This window comes from Mchenga conophoros, linkage group LG16 (assembly GCF_057382185.1).
Source record: "Mchenga conophoros isolate Kocher_MC1m ecotype Shallow Benthic linkage group LG16, M_conophoros_male_GT1.1, whole genome shotgun sequence".
Classification (NCBI taxonomy): Eukaryota; Metazoa; Chordata; class Actinopteri; order Cichliformes; family Cichlidae; genus Mchenga; species Mchenga conophoros.
In genome coordinates this window covers 26,093,209-26,108,352 of record NC_140541.1, presented here as the reverse complement: position 1 = coordinate 26,108,352, position 15,144 = coordinate 26,093,209, and the positions used below count along the sequence as shown (strand labels likewise).

At 39.6% G+C, this 15,144-nt stretch overlaps 1 protein-coding gene across 2 annotated transcripts; it reads left to right on the top strand.

Moving 5' to 3' along the window:
* The first annotated feature begins 2,430 nt into the window (after positions 1-2,430).
* arsh (arylsulfatase H) lies at positions 2,431-14,358 on the top strand. Of its 2 annotated transcripts, XM_085248574.1 has the most exons (11): positions 2,431-2,516; positions 3,167-3,319; positions 5,070-5,191; positions 5,302-5,424; positions 5,702-5,904; positions 7,036-7,256; positions 10,623-10,759; positions 11,007-11,144; positions 11,324-11,483; positions 11,641-11,762; positions 12,836-14,357. In XM_085248574.1, the coding sequence occupies exons 1-11, from the start codon at positions 2,512-2,514 to the stop codon at positions 13,243-13,245; spliced, it is 1,794 nt and encodes a 597-aa protein (XP_085104700.1). In that variant the 5' UTR covers positions 2,431-2,511; the 3' UTR covers positions 13,246-14,357. The 2 variants fall into 2 exon arrangements, with proteins under 2 accessions (XP_085104700.1, XP_085104699.1); XM_085248573.1 differs by lacking the exon at positions 2,431-2,516 and having other exon boundaries at positions 3,141-3,319; positions 12,836-14,358.
* Positions 14,359-15,144: the final 786 nt, after the last annotated feature.

Here is a 15,144-nt window from a genome sequence, read left to right as displayed (position 1 = left end):
TTTCTTTTTCTTTCATTTTTAGCCACTGTTGATAGACCAGTTCATCACTTTGGTATACATCAAAAACTCTTCAGTGATGTAATGGATTATTGTAGAACGGACATTCAAGGTCACCAGAAGATTAATTGAATTAGCACCATCTAAAGTTATTGTAGTTTGACAATTACTTTGGTTTATGCCAAAATACATTAGTATTTAGATTTCCCATTAGTCAAAGCAGTGTTTGTTTTTATTGCTAATTCTAAAATGTATGTTTTGTTTGTTAATGTGCTCAAATCTAATGGCAAACATGTAGACTGGCCACTTCATCTGGTACACCTGTTAACACAAATTTCTAATCAGCCAATCACATGCTGGAAACTTAATTTATTTAGGAATATAGACATGGTCAACATGACATGCTAAAATTCAGAGTGTCAGAATGTAAAAGAAAGGTGATTTAAGATACCCTTTTGGTGTCAGACAGTCTTGTCTGAGCATTTCAGAAACTCAGAAACACCGCAACCATCTCTAGGGTTTACAGAGAATGGTCCAAAAAAAGAGAAAAGTTCCAATCAGCAGCAGTTCTCTGAGTGAAGATGCATTATTGATGTCAGAGATCATAGGAGAATTGCCAGATTGCTTTGAGGTAATAGGAAGGCAACAGTAACTCAGATAACCACTTGTTACAACCAAGCCACACAGAAGAGCATCTCCAAAAGTGCAATTTATCTGCAATTTAACAGCAGAAAAACACACTAGGCGTTGCTGCTGTCAGCTAACAACAGTAAAGTGAAGCTAGGATTCATGTAAGCTCACCAAAACTGGACAATGAAAACTGAAACTGAAAACATGGATCTATCCTGTCTTCTAACAACTGTTCAGGCCAAATGGTGGTGTTATAACGAATATAATATTTCCTTGGCACAGTTTCAGCCCTTAATACCTACTGAGAATCACTGAAATCCCACAGCCTGCCGCAGTATTGTTGCTGACCATGTCCATCCCTTTATAACTAGTGTATACATCTTCTGATGGCTGCTTCCTGCAAGGTAACAAATCATTTCACAAAGTTCAGATCATCAGAAACTAGTTTCTTGAACATGACAATAAGTTCAATGTACTCAAATGGCCTCCACAGTCACCAGATCGCAATCCAATACAGCACATTTGGCATGTGGTGGAACGGCAGATTGTTGTCATGGATGTGCACCCAACAAATCTGCAGCAACGGCATGATTTTATCATATCAGTACGGACAAAAATCTCTGAGGAATGTTTCCAGCATTTTGTTGAATTGATACCACAAAGAATTAAGGCAGCTATGAAGGCAAAAGGGGGTCCAACTAGTAGTAGGGTGTACCTAATGAAGTGGGCAGGGAGTGCAATTCTGTATGGTAAACACCAATGCCCTATGGGTCTTATGAGCATGTGGTTGTGACCAATGAGTAAGCTTCAATTACTGTTATTTTACCATACATACGATATAAATACAGTAAAAGTTATTCTATTTTGTGTTTGTGGCTTTTTGTGTATGTGATCTGTCGAAAAGTTAATAAAGTTCAGTGAGAAAAAAAAATCTAAGATATGTAAGGTATTTATAGAAGGACAGCCACACAATAATAATTCTCCCGTTGCAACTGATTTATTGTGACAGGTCTATAAAGACACACCTGATCAGTTTCTCAGAGATAGAATGTGGGAAGTAAGCCAAACACACCTATCTTCATGAGCACATTTGGTACCCCCCCCCCCCTCCCCCCAAGGCATTACGCCCACACCAACCGTAAGCCGTCCAATTAAACAAAGCAGTGAAGGTGACTATGGAGACGAGGTAGTGACTAATAGAGTTTGCGCCCAACAAGTTAATCAGGTAGAATGATTTCTCATGAAAGGTCTTGTTTTGGTATCGAGATAAAATGAGTCATGAAAAATACAAGAGAATAATTTAGTGTAAAAAATATCCCTCACAAATAGATGTTCTGAGGTATAACAAATGCCCTATAAGTCCATGAGTTTATTATATACTATAAAAGAGCTATAGTTGTGTTTTTGACATCTATTTCCCATTATAGTTTGCAACATGTTGCATTTCCATAACACTTAAACCACTTAATTCTTTAAACTGGACTGAATAACTATTCATTGATCATAACTTTGAAAAAATAATAGTAGATAAAGATATGTAAAAAGTACGGAGCCCCGCAGGGGACATGGCAGAAAAAAAAATTAAGACGGACTTTTGCGAGATCCCGAGTTTGTTTTGCGAGATCTCGCAAAAGTTCATCGTAATTTTTTTTCTCCCATGTCCCTAAAAAAGTGCACCTTTAAAGTATGAGACAAAAACAAGGGGTGTCGACCAGTAACTTGCAGGCCACAGCAGTTTTTTTGTGCCTTTATGTCCTACATTACGGTACAAATAAAGGTTCTGCGCTCATACTTGAAACAGTACTGTACAGTCAGCGAGGCGGGGCCAACGAATTTAGCTAAGGAACTCCTGTCTTTATGGATTCATGAATGTGAAAGCCCATTATGAGGTGAGTTCGGATGGGAAAAAAATTCTGCTTATCGAGACAACTGCAAATGCAATTGCTCTCACACGAGCTACGGTAAGAGCCCGTTGAAAGAGCTCAAATTAAAACAAAAGATAAAAGGCACCTATCTGATTTCACTTTTGCTCTCCCGACAGTTCGAGCTTCAGAGCAGCAGCACCTATGTGTCACTTTTTTTTTTTACACATTTGCCACTGTTGCAAAACACGTATCACAGCAGTAGACGCGTCATATTCTGGATTCGTTTTATAACCAAAACTAAGAATCGTTATCACGTTGATACATTAAGAAAAAAAGGTTTGGTATATAAAATGTAAGACATGTGATCCAAAAAACAAAAAAGAGTTGCACGTCACAAGTGAAATCGCAAGAGAGTCCAAAGTGAAATCGTAAGTTTTATTTGCTCGAAGTCCAAAACCTAATACGGAGTCCAGAAATCTGATGAATTCATATAGGTTTTATTTAAATATCGAATAATCGACGTCTTAATCACCAATGATGATAAAAAATACTAACCTTGGGTTCGGAAAATATGTCAGTGTTTCTTTGACCCCTGATTGTCAAGATATGGGGGGGGGGGGTCTAAAATCACATATAAGAGAACTTCAGATGTATAACCAGTGTTTTGCTCTCAGGTCTGTCCTGTTGGTTCCTTTTCTCTTCCTGCTCCTGACAACAGGACGTGATGTCACAGGGAAGGGATTTGACCAGAAGCCCAACTTTGTTCTAATGGTTGTTGATGACTTAGGAATTGGTGATATAGGGTGCTACGGTAATGACACCATTAGGTAAGTCTGAAATGTGTGTAGCTGTGTGTTTCGCTCCACTATTCTTTGTTAAGTTTATTTTTTCACCTTTCTAGAATTTCATTACTGGCTAAATAAATTTTAAAGGACATATGCATTTTTAAAAAACCTTCTGTAGTAATTATACACTTTGAAACACTAGCTGATAGTGAGGAACTACAATTGAGGAATTACTTCAGATCCTTTAGTAAACGTTGCAAAGCCACACCATGAGAATGGCCCATAACCCAAGCAAGTAAAGAAGTCAGGCATTTAATAAAATTACAAGTGTCTGAGCACTATTGGGCATTTTACAGTTGTTCTTGATCTCTTTGATGCACTTCAGTCATTTCCCCACCCATGCTAGCCTTTCTCATTGTGTTCGTGCACACTGCTATTGTCTGCACGTGCACTTCACTTCTATTTTGTTATTGTGTTCATGCATTTCTCCTCTGGCTCTGACAGGTCATCAAAGCAGTTTGTCCTTATGTCACTCGGGACTATAGATCTCACACTGACCTTAATGCCGTCCAGCATTGCATTAATGTTTTCAATCCAATGTTTTTCAAATATGTGTGAAAGCACACAGCCAGTCACACACTGTCAGTGGTAATAGTGAAATTGGCCTTCAGTTGAAAGCAAATATAAACATTTTCCTGTTCTCAGTCTTGTATCACAGGTGAATGTCATGGCACTGCTAATTACACACAAGCAAGAACTGTTCTTTGTGTATAGTAATAATGAAACTGAAACAACCAACAAACTTGCAGATGTTCTCTTAAATGTTTCCATATGGCTGAATTAGTCTTGTTTTCAGTTAGTGTGTTTGCTTTTCACCAAGCTGTACAATCTAATGTTTACATATCTGGAGGAAAAAACTGCAGGTTGTAGGCTGTCATAAATATTTGGGAATTGTATTAAACTCTAAACTCTCTTTTAAGTCCGTAATAAAAACGGCATGTAATGTAGTTAAAGTTAATTTTAATCTTCATACCAAATAATATGTCTGTTCATTCAATTTTAAAGCCATTCCAGACTTTATGTAATGTAGCATTAAAAAAAATATATTAATAGGCCATATTGTTATCACCACTGTTTAATTTTACAGAAATACAGCTTTCTTAGTTTTGAAAATGTTGTTAAATACACGAATATTTGTGTGTCTCTAGTTTCTTAAAACTGGGGTACATGGAAACCAAAATAATATAATATTATTATAATATTACGTATGACAGATCCTGGTGGTGTAACTTGCAAAAGCATTCGCTGAAGTTAGCACAACCTGTTAACTAAGTGACTTCTCACGTGTGATCGTTTGAAAGTTCAGTCCCCGCGCCATCATATAAACCCTCTCTTTCAAGTCTTTCCTTGTTAAAGTGCTAAAGGAGTTAATGAGATACTCCTTCACACTACATCCTAAATCCTCATCATCACACATCTTCACAATGGTGACTAGCAGGAAGAAAATCCTGTAGAGGTGATACACACAGTGTGATCTGCTCATTTACTTGCTACTACAATGTGCTAAATGTGTATAATAATATAATACGTGCCATATTGTAACTGATTTCAAAACAGTGCAATCTGCAGCAGGGACAGGCTAAACTAGCACACTTGTCTGTGGCTGATCTCCCATTCCTTTTCAGTCTGAAGAGCAGAATTACCAATAATCTGAATGTGGATCCAGCCAAAAAAAATGTGTCTCTGTTTAAACTTGATAAGACCCTTCATCATATCTGTTCAATGTCTTTAGAACTCCAAATATCGACAGACTTGCTTCTGACGGGGTGAAGCTTACTCAGCACATTGCAGCTGCTCCACTCTGCACCCCAAGTCGTACTGCTTTTATGACGGGCCGTTATGCAATCCGCTCAGGTAACAGACATATTTACGCTCAGTCAGCAAGTGGCAACCTGGACAAACTCCATGTTCCATATTTGATTAACCTTTTTTGTTTTTTGTGCATGTGTGCATCTATTGACTAGGAATGGTCAGCACAGGGCGTGTCCAGGTGCTGCTGTTCCTCGGAGGTTCAGGAGGGCTTGCACCCAGTGAGACCACCTTTGCTAAGAGACTGCAGCAGCAAGGATACACTACTGGTCTAGTGGGTGAGATGACATAATGTGCTATGGCCCTTTGGAAAATTGCACTTAAAGGTCTGCACACCGGGGATGTTTTATTGAGCACAAGAAGGCAATTTGTGATGACATCAGCATTTCCTCACTTTACCAGTGAAAGTGAGAAAAGGTTGATGGCACTCGCAGCACTTGAAATTCATATGGTTTGCATTTGGTATGCACCGTAACTCATCTGAAGAAACATACCCAGGATTTATGGTTCTGGTATCTCATCTCTCTATATCTCATTTTCATTGTATATCTACAGGTAAATGGCACTTGGGTGTGAATTGCAAACACAGAGAGGATCACTGTCATCACCCGAACCAGCATGGCTTCAGTTACTTCTATGGTCTACCATTCACCCTGTTCAATGACTGTGTGCCTGGAGAGGGCAGCGACGTGCTGGTAGATCTCCAGCACGCGCTCCAAAATTTGACCATGTTGCTCGGAGTTGGACTTCTCACAATCGTAAGTGTGATTTTTCTGTCAGTTTATCTTTGTTTTCATCTGCACACATTCTTTTTTCATTTATTAATCCTTTATTTATCCAGGTTAAAATCTCACTGAGATTAAAAATGTCATTTCCAAGAGAGACCTGGCATGATCATACAATTATAATCGTAACAAGAACAACAAGATCATAATGAGGTACATTTTATTTTAAAGAAGTCTCACAGAGGCATATTTACTGAAAAGAATGGAATTATAAGAAATCCTGAGGGATACAACATCCTTGTTAGACGATGAGTAAGAAACTGGAAAACAAAGAGTCGTTGTGCTAGTTGCCCCAAAGCAAAATTAACTGATGTGTGTAATCACTTAGACATGTGCTTAAGAGGTTGGAGGAAAAAAAAAACACAAACTGGAAACACAAACTGCAAATGTGAAATTCAGTTACGCCGCCCAGAAACTTATTCTAGAAAAAAAGAATAACGTCATTATTGAAATTTGGTTAACACATGAACGTTTATTGATGCTACCTCACCTGCAGCATTGGTATTCCCAGGAGAAACCAGGGGGTACCAGTTAGCTGTGTCATTAAAAATGATTAAAAGCAAATACAAAAACCAGGAACCACTTCATCCTCGTCAAATGTTAACAAATACAACTATTTTCTATTTTCTGTTCTAGTGTGAACAAAGGACACAATGTACTACTTGTTTCACTAAGGGAAAATAATAAACTTTCATGGTAGTTTCTGATGCCATCTAGTGGTTGTATCATGAAGTTGCACAAAAGTAAATTAATAGAGAAGGGTCCCAGGAGTAATATCTGTACAATAAAATGTCTGTTATGAAGAAAATATGGTTAAATGTTAGAGAGGACTGAGTCAGTTATATATAATCTCTGAAGTTGTAGTTGGTAATCAGGTGTTGCTGGCAAACATTACATAGCGAGTACCTAATTACCTGAGTACCTAATCTGTTCTCCTGCGTATAGAACCTAAGGTGAGAAAACCACTATAAAATCAAAAGGCTTTCTAAAAACACTAGAAGTAAACCGGGAATAACTGTGAACATTGTCATTAGGGAAGAACAAACAAACAGACAAATCTTTCTGAATCCAGCCTTTGTGTGTCTATGTGCTACATGTTTTCAGGTGTGTGCCCGTGTGTGTGGCCTTTTTGAAGTCGGCCTGTGGCTCCTGGTACTACTTTTCTTTCTCTGCATCCTAGCAACCGCTGTGTGGTATGTGCCCTTTAAGTTCTTGCCAACATGGAACTGCATCATTATGAGGAACCAAGAAGTAATCGAACAGCCGATGACCGTGGAGACACTGCCCCAGAGATTGCTGGGAGAAGCACAAAACTTTATAAAGAGGTAAAAGTGGTGGAGCAAAACAAATAATCACATGGCTTTTGTGCAGAGACTTTTACTGGTAGTCTTTTGTTTGCAGTCTTATCAAGGAAGTTAACCTTGATATGATGGTTACAGTGGGGCAAAAAAGTATTTAGTCAGCCACCGATTGTGCAAGTTCCCCCACCTAAAATGATGACAGAGGTCAGTAATTTGCACCAGAGGTACACTTCAACTGTGAGAGACAGAATGTGAAAAAAAAAATCCATGAATCCACATGGTAGGATTTGTGAAGAATTTATTCCTAAATCAGGGTGGAAAATAAGTATTTGGTCAATAACAAAAATACAACTCAATACTTTGTAACATAACCTTTGTTGGCAATAACAGAGGTCAAACGTTTACTATAGGTCTTTACCAGGTTTGCACACACAGTAGCTGGTATTTTGGCCCATTCCTCCATGCAGATCTTCTCGAGAGCAGTGATGTTTTGGGGCTGTCGCCGAGCAACACAGACTTTCAACTCCCGCCACAGATTTTCTATGGGGTTGAGGTCTGGAGACTGGCTAGGCCACTCCAGGACTTTCAAATGCTTCTTACGGAGCCACTCCTTTGTTGCCCGGGCGGTGTGTTTTGGATCATTGTCATGTTGGAAGACCCAGCCTCGTTTCATCTTCAAAGTTCTCACTGATGGAAGGAGGTTTTGGCTCAAAATCTCACGATACATGGCCCCATTCATTCTGTCCTTAACACGGATCAGTCGTCCTGTCCCCTTGGCAGAAAAACAGCCCCATAGCATGATGTTTCCACCCCCATGCTTCACAGTAGGTATGGTGTTCTTGGGATGCAACTCAGTATTCTTCTTCCTCCAAACACGACGAGTTGAGTTTATACCAAAAAGTTCTACTTTGGTTTCATCTGACCACATGACATTCTCCCAATCCTCTGCTGTATCATCCATGTGCTCTCTGGCAAACTTCAGACGGGCCTGGACATGCACTGGCTTCAGCAGCGGAACACGTCTGGCACTGCGGGATTTGATTCCCTGCCGTTGTAGTGTGTTACTGATGGTGACCTTTGTTACTTTGGTCCCCGCTCTCTGCAGGTCATTCACCAGGTCCCCCCGTGTGGTTCTGGGATCTTTGCTCACCGTTCTCATGATCATTTTGACCCCACGGGATGAGATCTTGCGTGGAGCCCCAGATCGAGGGAGATTATCAGTGGTCTTGTATGTCTTCCATTTTCTGATGATTGCTCCCACAGTTGATTTTTTCACACCAAGCTGCTTGCCTATTGTAGATTCACTCTTCCCAGTCTGGTGCAGGTCTACAATACTTTTCCTGGTGTCCTTCGAAAGCTCTTTGGTCTTGGCCATGGCAGAGTTTGGAGTCTGACTGTTTGAGGCTGTGGACAGGTGTCTTTTATACAGATGATGAGTTCAAACAGGTGCCATTCATACAGGTAACGAGTGGGGGACAGAAAAGCGTCTTACAGAGGACGTTACAGGTCTGTGAGAGCCAGAGATTTTCCTTGTTTGAGGTGACCAAATACTTATTTTCCACCCTAATTTACGAATAAATTCTTTACAAATCCTACCATGTGAATTCATGGATTTTTTTTTTCACATTCTGTCTCTCACAGTTGAAGTGTACCTCTGGTGCAAATTACTGACCTCTGTCATCATTTTAGGTGGGGGAACTTGCACAATCGGTGGCTGACTAAATACTTTTTTGCCCCACTGTATGTTAGAGTTACAGCTGATTGATCTCCAACAATACTAATAATTTTCTGTTTCCCTTGTGAGGAAATTAACCTTAACATTTGAACTCAGACTGACATCAGTGCACGTTCAAATGATTCTTACTAATTAGGACGTCCCTACCCTCACCTATGGCCACGAGCTGTGGGTAGTGACCGAAAGAACTATGGAATAAGAACGAGATCGCGGATACAAGCGGCAGAAATGAGCTTCCTCCGAAGGGTGGCTGGCCTCTCCCTTAGAGATAGGGTGAGAAGTTTGGCCATCCGGGAGGGGCTCAGAGTAGAGCAGCTGCTGCTCCACATCGAAAGGAGCCAGCTGAGGTGGTTCGGGCATCTGACAAGGATGCCCCCTGGGCGCCTCCTGGGTGAGGTGTTCCAGGCATGTCCCACCGGGAGGAGGCCCCGGGGCAGACCCAGGACACGCTGGAGAGATTATATCTCTCCAGGATCTATAAAAAAATATTTGAGTTTTCTTCTCTCTTTTTTTTATTGGATTTTTATTGGATTATGTGATTTTTTATTTTATTTTTTTTGTCCATATCACCATATGTCCATTATTAGTGGTAATGTTAATTATTTTATTTTCTGCCTAATTTTATTTAATTTATTTAATTATAGTTTTATTTTATTTGTTTCTATTGTTAATTTTAATGACCAAAAGTCTCTGCCTCTTAACAGCTTTTCATTTCCATACCCCATTTGTGGCAGCTACGTAAATTTCAACGTAAGATTGGTCACGGTAATCGGCAGTGTCTACAATGATAACTTTCATATCATCAGTTAACACGACTGGAACATTTTTTAAGCAATGGCTTGAATGAACTCAAAACAAAAAAAATTTACAAAATCTGCAGCTTCTCTCAGCGACTGGGGGACATTTAATGGTGTTGTAACACCTACAGTCCATTTAAATCACATCTGCACAAATCATCTGTTTGTGCAGATGTGAAGATAGTAATTGCACCCACGTGACAAAAAGAACCCCACAGAGATCCTTCGGAGGTGGTGGTCTATGTCTGGTTCCAGACAAACTCCAAACCGGTTTGTTTATGGTGTGAACGGGACCAACAGCTTGGTGTATGCTTCAAGTATGGCCTAAATTCCTTCCTGTAGCCAGGTATGCTTTGAATTCTGAGGCATGTCAGGTATCATAGATGTGCAAAGTACACAAACGGTTGTACGGACTAGCAACTAGTCATTTTTATTTTTTTTATTTTCTGTATGAAAACAAACTAAAACACTGGAAAAAGATGCAAGTTTATAAACTCATAAACTGATTCGCACCAGAATAAATGAACTCTGGGTGTGAAAACGCCCTAAGATTCTTGTGTGTGTGGACCTGTGTTGTTTTGATTCACTTGAACTGTTTTCAACTCATTGAAGCCATTTAAAAAAAAAAAAACTATATAGAGCATCAAATGTCACACAGACAATGCTAGTGGCTTAGTTTGCATCAGACTTCAGCTTCACAGGGCAATTTATGTGAGTGGGATTAGATCATTGTTGGTTATGGTTGACAATGACAGGAAATTGCTTGTCCCCATTGCCATGACAAGAAAACAGGCAATAATTAAAAAGATAAAAAAAGGCCTTTGAGAGAGTGTTCAACTCCTTTTTGCTGCTCTTTAGGAATGTGGATCGTCCATTCCTCCTAGTCTTCTCATTGGCCCATATCCACACGCCAATGTTTAAAACACCACAGTTTGCTGGCAAAAGTCGGCATGGTGCCTACGGTGACAACCTAGAAGAAGTGGACTGGATGATTGGTGAGTGAGGGTGGTGAAATAAGTGTGCCACCATGTGCATGCAATGTTAAATATTATCCAGTGGCTTGTAGCTTTGTGGCAGTCAGCAATCCATGTTTTTATAATCACGACAAAATATGGCCAAATGTATGAAAGCAAGATCTCAATGAATCAGTTGCTCTGCACCAATTAGGAATCTGTGCAGTTCTTAATTTTCCTTTGAAATCAACCTCATCCTATTATCTTACTATGCCGCTTGTCTTTTTAGGTAAAATTACAGAGACGGTGGATTCCCTTGGCATTGCCAACAATACTCTCATGTACTTTACATCCGATCATGGTGGGCATCTGGAAGATTCTGATTCACGAACTGGGCAGAAAGGAGGCTGGAACGGCATCTATAAAGGTAAACAATGTGTCAAGCTGTTTTTTTGCTGATATTAAATTGCAAACTTTAAAGATTTTATAGCAGGCATTCAGACATTTTTGTAGAATTTTAAATCTCATGTGTGCTATTGACAAACAAAACCAAAAAAAAAATCACATCTCTGTGTTTTATTATATCTCCTGTTGTTTCACATGTAGGTGGGAAAGCTATGGGGGGCTGGGAAGGGGGGATCAGGGTACCTGGCATTTTCCGCTGGCCAGGCAGGCTGAGAGCAGGAAAAGTGGTGGATGAACCCACTAGCCTCATGGATCTGTATCCCACCCTTAAATATTTAGCCAAGGACAAACAACCAGACAGGTATATCAATTCACTCCCACAAGTGCTTTTTAAATTGTGTGTAATTGTATTAACTGAGTCTTGTTTCTTTCCTGTTTTCTTGAAAAGGTTAAAACAGTTTCCGATTGTATTTTACCCCATCGTTCTGACCTCTTTTTTTCTTGTGATTCTATTCCAGACAATCCGATGGCTATAACCTCATGCCGCTGTTGGAGGGGGAAGTTGCACGATCAGAGCACGAGTTCATGTTCCACTACTGTGGCATCTACCTGAATGCAGTGCGCTGGCACCCACCTGGCAGTAAGTTTGCACATATATAAACCTAGAAGATCAACATTTTTGATTCTTTATTCCTTATTTCTTGTTACAGTTAGGGATATTAATGCCAAAAATTCCCAAAGTTTTTAAATAATGTGATCTGTAAATATAAACAAAATAAATTTTAGTGCTCAGTAACAAAAACTTGAAATAGAAAACAGCACTCAGAGACCTCAATTGCTCCCCGAAGGGCAAAGGCTATAATAAAACATTGATGCTTTATCGCAACATGCTGACATCAGCCTGTTTTTTATTACCACGTGATGGGATTAGCCTACAGTAGTAGCAATAGCTGACGGTGTGTCTGGTGTTTTGGCTAAAGGATAAAATAAGTACATCCATATTATATGTGCTCTTATTATGTCTTATATTGTAAGCTGAATAAATACAGTGAGGGACATAAAAAACTTCTTTCTTATTTCTTAGTGCAGCAAAAACTTTGTCCCACTTCAGAACATCAACTTTGCACAGTTCATCAGTTCATATACAAACCTTCCCTAATATTTGTGTTAGACTCATTAAAATAGATGCTTCAGTGATTGTTTTGGCCTTTAGCTGGTTCACTGTTCACTGTAGACTGATTAATATCTAAACTCTAGAGCTGCAACCTTTCCAGCTTCATAAAAATCAATGATTGATGACAGTGAGTCTTTCCAAATCAATTTTTGGGATGCGTGCGTCACAGCAGAAGATGGTTTTTGTTTTTTGTGTTTTTTATTTATTTTCATAGTAAATTCCAACCCTGAAATGTTTATTTTTAAAGGTCAAAGTAAGGCTGTTGCAAATAATTACGTGTCATTGGTTGGACTCTTGACTCTTTTTGCTAAGTCCTGACTCTAGTTAGTCATTTTTTAATTTGAATAATCTTTTCTATAAGAACAATGTAATGGTTTGTGTGCTACTAGTTCAAATTGATGGTTTTGTCATGATTATGACCTCGATGAAGATTTGACCTGATTTCAGTACATTTCTATATAAAGATAATTTTTAAATATTCACTTTTTGTCTTGCCACTCTATGTTGATATATCTTCACCGATGTGTGTTTCCATACAGGTGACTCTATCTTCAAGGTGCACTTCTTCACTCCCAACTTTTTCCCCCCGGGCGCCGGTGGCTGCTATGACACAAAGATTTGCCTTTGTCATGGAGAGCATGTGACTCACCATGACCCGCCGCTACTGTATAACCTCTTCCACGATCCCTCAGAGTCTCGGCCTCTGACTCCTGATACTGAGCCCCGATATGCTGAAATCCTTGAGCAGACCGCCAAAGCCGTGGAGAGCCATAAAGGCACACTCCCAGATGAACAGGCACCTGCTGGTGCTCATTCAGAGGCCAATAGAGCTGAACAGGGCGTCGAATTGCAACTGACTTGGGACAAGATTTTGTGGAGACCCTGGCTTCAGCCTTGCTGTGGGACTTTTCCATTCTGTGGATGCAAAGAGAACACAACTCATATGTAAGAAAGACAAAAGTTGAAACAAACGACTTTGGTTTCATGAAGGTGCTGTTTAAAAAAATCGAATAAAATAGTTTAATAATTTAATTAGTGCTTTTGTTTTTCATTGGATTTCTAGCATTTTCAGTTTAAAGATACCAATGTTTTGTGTGGAAATGAAGAGAGAAGCTGAAAAATGACTAATTAAATTAATTAGAAATAATCCAGAACCAAGTGTATTAGTGTTGAAGTGGACTAAGGACTCCACACGACTATACCTGTGATACCGTAATCTACATTTTTGGTGCAGTTGAGTCAAGGAAGATTTAGCTATGTAATAATTCAGTGAAGTGAATTAGTGCTTTTAATTTGTATTGGGAAAAGTGGCTTCGTGGTGTAGTGGTTACCACATTCACCTTACATGCAATGAGACAAGTCCAGCTTCACGGGGTCACAAGCTCGTGTAGCCTTAGTGCCGGTTCCAAGCCCGGAAAAATGAGAGGGTTGCATCAGGAAGTGTATTTGGCACCAAGTCAAGCGTGAGCATTCATCCACTTTGACAAGCCCTTGAGAAATAAAGGGCATCTTATAATGGGAAAAACATTAGCCGTGCTTGTTATATGAAAGAAGGAAAAAGAAAAAGCTCGGTGAGTTTTAATGATTTTGCCTGCATTCAGTCTTCTGGTGAGGTCATTGTGCTTTACCCTGTCTGTTTTTCGTTGTCTCTCTCTATGCTCTTCTCTTTCTCCTTACTCCAACTGGTCGAGGCAGATGTCCACACTCCCCGAGTCAGGTTTTGCTGGAGGTTTCTTCCTGTTAAAAGGGAATGTTTATTTATTTGCTTTAATCTACTGTGCCAAGTGTTTGCTTAGAGGGCATTATTGTGTTTTAGAGTCATTATGTAAAATGGGAAGTACCTTGAGATGACTAAAGTTGTGATTGGGAGCTATGTAAATAAAAATGAATTGATTGTATTTTTCTTGTCTTTTTTTTAAATTAATTTTTTAATGAAGTTAATTCATTCATCCAGCAGTGCAGAAAATGGAGGTAAAACTGCTCTAGAAGGTAATATAGGCTGTGTTCCATTAGGGGGCAAAGTCAGACTGTGTTTGGTTTGGTGAAGCGCTTTCCAGCTTTAAAACAAGACTTAAGGGTTAAGTGTGAGATTATAGTTCTGCCACTGTAGGCTGCTATGCTGTGGAATAATGATCATAATTATTATAATTAGGAATATTATGTATATTTACATTACAAAAGTAAGTCTTAAATACGCAAATGAGGTAAAGTATATTGTATCAACTTCAATTAAGATTTTAACACTAGTCATTACCAGAAATCATTTGACGTTTCCTCGTGGCCTTAAGTCTGTGCTCTCCTCGGAAATCCTCACCTGTGACTCCTTCCTTCCCAACGGTGCCATTTTGGTTACATAATAATACTTTTTGATCTTGCAAACACTTAAAACCCTTTCATTAAGATCAGAGCACAAAGTCATCTGCTGAACTCCAGTGCTCAAGGACACTGAGGCAGGGTGGGTGGTTGACCTAGTTTGGCACGCTCTGGCTCCACAGATCTTCAATAATAAAAGACTTTAAAGACTGTGTGAACTTCTCCATCATCAGTGTCATCACCATTTATTATCTTCATCATCACCACTGTCTCCCTCCAGCAGTGGCTGGCTGTCAAAACATCAAAGTTTGCTACAGCAGCACTATAATTGCTCCCCCTCCTTCCCTCCTCTCTTTACCCACTTCCTTCGTCTACTCATCTCCTCCTCCTTTTTGTCCTCCTTCTCTCCCTCTAGAAATTGAACTTGCGTCTGCGACGAGAGAAATTTCATCATCATCATCATCACAGTAATTGTTGCCATCATGGCCGTAGTATTTACTTCTCTCCCTCCAGCAGAGACCCGTACATCAAACAC

What these genes read in the sequence shown, in the direction of transcription:
- arsh (XM_085248573.1), top strand. Translation starts at nt 3,141, where the DNA reads ATGTATAACCAGTGTTTTGCTCTCAGGTCTGTCCTGTTGGTTCCTTTT. An exon ending in AGAAGTGGACTGGATGATTG is followed by an intron (nt 10,760 to 11,006) that starts GTGAGTGAGGGT and finishes TTGTCTTTTTAG; the next exon opens with GTAAAATTACAGAGACGGTG. An exon ending in AAGGACAAACAACCAGACAG is followed by an intron (nt 11,484 to 11,640) that starts GTATATCAATTC and finishes ATTCTATTCCAG; the next exon opens with ACAATCCGATGGCTATAACC.